General features: G+C 28.1%; 1 protein-coding gene across 3 annotated transcripts in view; it reads left to right on the top strand.

Annotated features, from left to right (window-relative positions):
• Nucleotides 1-3,656: 3,656 nt before the first annotated feature.
• LOC117178077 (ATP-binding cassette sub-family A member 17-like) overlaps nucleotides 3,657-5,398 on the top strand; it is a 61,945-nt gene continuing 60,203 nt past the window's right edge. For all 3 annotated transcript variants that reach the window (XM_033369306.1, XM_033369307.1, XM_033369305.1), the window contains exon 1: nucleotides 3,657-4,070. In XM_033369306.1, the coding sequence (XP_033225197.1) occupies nucleotides 3,764-4,070 (307 nt within the window). In that variant the 5' untranslated portion in view covers nucleotides 3,657-3,763. The remainder of the gene's footprint in view (nucleotides 4,071-5,398) is intronic.

The raw sequence follows: 5,398 nt of genomic DNA, 5'->3' as shown, positions 1-5,398 counted from the left end.
GAAGACGCGATAAATTTCGAAGGAATTTTAAAATTCAAATTTCCTTTTGCACACTGGTTTCTGGTCCAAAAATACAGGTCAAGTTTTTTAGCGAGCTATATACAGGTTTCAAAAAAAAATGCAGGATTTGAAAAAAGTATAAAAACACCCAAAAAAAATCTACGAATTCGTTATGAATGACTTTTTGATAGGTCGGGTAGTTTTTGTTTTATTCGTAAAAAATAACATCAAAAATAAAAAAAATAAAAATTCTTGGACAAAGGAGACAAACTACGAAAAAAATTAATAGACGCAAGTTGTTCATCTAGAAAAGATCCACAAATTTGTTATGATTTATTTTTGATAGGGTGCGTCGCTTTCATTTCAATCGTGAAAAGTAACATAATCAATTTAAAAATTTTTTTGAAATAACGACACAAATTACAACAACAATTATTAAACAAGACTTGTACACCTTAGAAAGATCTATTAAATTTGTAATAATTATTTTTTTTATGGAGTGCGTAGTTTTTGTTTTAATGTAAAAATAAAATTAAAAAACAAAAATAAATTGTATGGGCAAACGACACAAGCTATGAAAAGAATTAACCAACAAAAGTTTCTCAGCCAAAAAAGAGCTACAAATTTGTCCCAAATAATTTTTGGATAGAAAATTTAGTTTTTTTTTAACTGTAAAAAAATAAAATTCAGAACCAAAAAATGAAATTTCTGAAAAAACCACACAAGAGATGAAAGAAAATAGAAAGGCATGGAAGGTTCAAGCAAGAAAGATCTACAGAATTGTTATAAACTTTTTTTTATAAAATCAGATTAAAATAAAAAAATTAACATACTAATGCATATTATGAATTGTAAAAATAGAAATTTATTGAAATAATATATTTTTCAGGTTAGCTGAGAGTAAAATTTAATGCAAAATAAGAAACAAACATTTAAGTTATTATGATAAATCAAATTTTTACTTTATGTAGCAATGTCTAAATAAGAAATCCCAGGCCGAGGTACAGAAATAAATGTGATATACATTTGATATAATAGCGTTGAACATAATGCAGAAAAGTTCGCATTTTGGGAAAAATAGAGTGCGAAGAATTCGCTAAGTCTGAAGGAGCTTTAACCAAAGAGAATTCACAATCACCAAATTACAGTTTTCGATGATGTGCCCCTTAATATTAAAATGCATGTGCCCAAATGTGGAGGAAGTATAAAGACTGAGCGCGGAGGGTAAGATAAACATATTATCTAGCGCGAAGCGCAAGGACCAAAATTCGCGCACCCCTAGCGCGCTCAAACTTGCGAACAAGGCTTTTTCACACTTTTTTTAAAGTGATAATGTTATTTTTTGATAGTATGAATGAGACTAGTACCCTAATAATTTTTTGGAAAAGTAATTGTGGAGTGCACTTATTGCAAACAATTAAAAATAATAATTAATTAAATTCAGATAGAATGTTTCACGTTTCCGGAGGGAAACTTTTTGGTTTATTTTTGGTTCGTAATACATCTTGTTTGATTAAAAATTATATTATTACGTTCAAAATTTAATGATTTTCTGCAAAAACTTCACGATTTTGTTCAAATGTCATCTTTTTTTGTCCAAAGGTTTTTTTTCAGAATAATTTTTATTGAAAATCGACCTTTTCTAGTTTAAAATTTAAATACTTGGTTTCAATGTTAATTTCTTTCGATTCAAAACTCATCCTTCTTGGTTAAAATATAACTTTTTCATTTAAACGTAATCTGTTTTGGTTAAGGGTTGAACTAATTTTTATTCGTCTTTTTTGGTTGAAATATCATTGTGTTTCATTGAAAATTCATATTTTTGGCTGAAAACTCAACAATTTGGTCCATTTGGACTATTTGGTAGAAAGTTGACCTAGTTTGTTATAAATTAATTTCTTTGACTGGAAACTAAATTATTTATTGATAATTCGTTTTGTTTCATAATTAAAAATTAATTTTTAACTGCAAGTTTAACTATATTCTATGTGAAAAAAATTGTTCATCTCAAAACGATGAACAAATTTTCCTTAGACCATTTTTTATAAGATTTATATTTTTCGTTTCAATCTTGAAAAATATCATTAACAATAAAAAATTCCCTTTCGCAGTAAAATTAGGCTAACAAACAAACAAAATTAATTGCTAAAAATCGTTCTACCAAAAAAGATGCACAAATTTGTTGTGAATTATTTTTTATGGGAGGTTCAGTTTTTGTCTCAATCTTAAAAAATAAAATTGCAAATTAAAAAATGAAATGGTTGGAAAACGAACACAAGGTATGAAAAAAATAAACAGACAAAAGTTGTTTAACAAAAAAGATCGGCAAATCTGTTATGAATTAGTTTTTAATAAGACGCGTAGTTTTTGTTTCATTCGTTAAAAATTACATTACAAATAAATAAATTCAATTTTTGGAATGAAGACACAGGATACACTAAAATATTTAATAACAAAATCGTTTTTAAATTAGACCTTTAAATTTGCTCTTAGCCCTTTTTTCTCACGAGACACGTGATACAAACGTGTTAGTTAAAGCCGAAAGAGCTTTAACAACAGAGAATTTACAATCACTAAATTTCAGTTGTCAATGGTTTCACCTTTCATTTTAAAAGTCCTGTGCAAAAATGAAACAGGTGCGCGCCATAAGCGCGCTGAAACTTGCAGTGGGTTAAAAATTAAAGTCTTCAGGTTCAAAATTCCACGGTTCTTAGTTGAATTTAATCCTTCTTGTTTGAAAATTCGACCATTTGGTTGAAAATTCAACTTTTCGGGGTGCAAATTTAACTGTTTTCTATGAAATTCGACTTTTTCGCTGTTGTAAAATTTAACTTTGATTTTTTCTTGAATTTTAATCTTGTTTGACTGAGAATTCGTCCATTTAGACGAAAATTAAGAAAGTGGTTGAGTTTTTAACGAAATGATAAAATTTGCAATCAAATAATAAAATTAATAACCAATAACATGAATTCTAAGTTAAATGTATGTAAACTTTTCAATTAAAAATAACTAGACTTCTCCCAGCAAATATTGCTTCTTTTTAAACCATGAATTTTTAATCAAAAAGGATGAATTTTCTTTCCAAAAAGACGAATGCTAAACAAAACAGTTGACTTTTCGACCAAAAAATATGTATTCTCAACGAATAAAGTAATAGTTGATATTTTACCCAAAAACTAATTTAGTTTAAAATCAAAGATTGTTAAATATAACCGAAAAAGATGAAATAAAAAAAGTATTAGAATCCTCTAAAAACGAGATTCATTTTCAACCAAAATGTTAAAATTATAATAATCAAACAAGATGCAATATCTGCCAATAGATGAATTTTTAATCCAAAAGAGAACTTTTGAACGAAAGAATTGAAAATGCAACCAAAAAAAGAAAAAGAAAATTTGACTCAAAAGCCTGGGGGGATGTTCGAATTTGTGACGTCACCCTGGGGGTTAAAGCTTCATGTGATGATCTATGACGATAAAGGGAAGGGGTGAAAAAGTGTTTAAAAAAGCATGACCTACTTTTTAAATGACATCATATCAATTTAAATGGAATTAAAAAGAGCAGCTCTTCTGGACCTAAGTCCGGCCATATGTGAGTTTTTTCTAGATAAAGGCTATCTGTTCGACAAGTCGGTTCAGTAGTACATTTGCGTTCGAGTTGCAAGTGCGCTACAAAAAGTGAAGTTATAATATAAATAATTAATAAACTTTTCTTGAATATTATTTTCAACGAGTGAAACTTCTGTAGTGCAGTGAGTGTGACCATGGAGGAAAAGTGGAGACTTTTTCGTTTGTTGTTGTGGAAGAATTATTTGATTCGAAAAAGACATTGGAAAGTGCCATTATTCCTTCAAATTTTGCTTCCCGTGTGTACATTTCTGATTATGCAAAAAATCAGATCATTATCTTTTGATCGAAAAAACCCCGAAAATGTCAAGTATTACCCTATAGATACGTTAACGAAGGAAAGTCTTGAGTCTCATAATATTCTCCTCCACTATGCACCAGAAAATAATTTCACTACCGCACTGGTGAAGAAAACCACACAATGCCTCTCAATTCATCCTGCGAGTACGTATAATGCAAAAAAAAATATTTACTATATCATAACAAATTAATTATACAATACAATAATGAGCCGTTCAAAAACTACTCTCTACATCTGTATTGGTCAATGAGTAATAATTGGTTGTAGTAGTTTTCTACTAATTCAAACAGTACTGATTCGTTTACTGATAATTAGTAAAATTCTAATAATTTATTAATAATTATTTGCAAGAATAACCGACTAATTGAATAAGTAACTATTTTAAACTTTTATTTTAAATCACTACAAAACTCATCTTACAGTGCAGAAAATTTTATTTAAATCAAATAATAAATGATTAATTACAAGGAAACATACAAGAAATGTGAAAATTGTACTATCCATGCATCAAATCAGATATAATCATACTAACCAGCCACCTAAATTGGTAGGTTTTCAACATTTGTATATAATTTTTAATTTTTACATAAGAAAAGCCATTTAATTCATCAATTTAAAAATTAATTATTTTCTTCATGAATTATCTATTAGTTTTACCATAAATTCAAGAGAAAGCAATTTTCTTTACTTTTTACAAATTATTAAAAGTGCAATGAGAAAAATCCAATTTTAATTTACATTAACGACTTTATAAAATGATAACAATTTTATTATTTCAGTATTCAAGAATTTCTAAGACAAAAGAGACGATTTTTTTACACAAGCGTTTTATTTCAAACTAACAATATCCAAAATGAACGAGAACGTTAATTTTCTACAAAACAGATGATTTATCGACTAAAAAATGAAAGGGTTAAACTTCTAATTCATACAAAATTAATTTTCAGCCCATGAAATTCATGTTTTAACAGAGCACTTTAACTTTTAACCAAATAGTTAAATTGTCCACTAAAATGTTGAAACTAATCAAAAAAGTTTAACAAAAAAGTTTAACTTTCAACCGAGGGGCTACTCACTAAGAAATCTGGAAATCTTAAAACTATGAATGTGGGAATCTCAATCGAATTCGCATAGAGAGTGCTAAGATTTCCTTGAGATTGCTGAGATTGCCCAGATTTCCAAAACTTTTCAAGGTCGAGACTCTCGAGGAAAAATCAGACTGGGCTAAGCCCAGCGGCGCACAGTGGGGTGAAATCGGAAAACGAGGTTCAAAATGACATTTAAAACGCAATTATGCACCGATTTTAGATTTTTTTTTTAAATTCAGAACTAAATTTTTTAGAAAATGGTGAGAGTAGATTTTTTATTGTTTTGTTTATTTAATGTTTATTTTAATGCAAACATCGAAAAAAATGTCGATTTTTCTAATTTCATTTTTTATCTTCTAGACAAAATTTTTCTTATACTTCTC

This window comes from Belonocnema kinseyi, chromosome 8, assembly GCF_010883055.1.
Source record: "Belonocnema kinseyi isolate 2016_QV_RU_SX_M_011 chromosome 8, B_treatae_v1, whole genome shotgun sequence".
In the NCBI taxonomy this organism is placed as follows: Eukaryota; Metazoa; Arthropoda; class Insecta; order Hymenoptera; family Cynipidae; genus Belonocnema; species Belonocnema kinseyi.
This window is presented reverse-complemented; position numbering and strand designations above follow the sequence as displayed.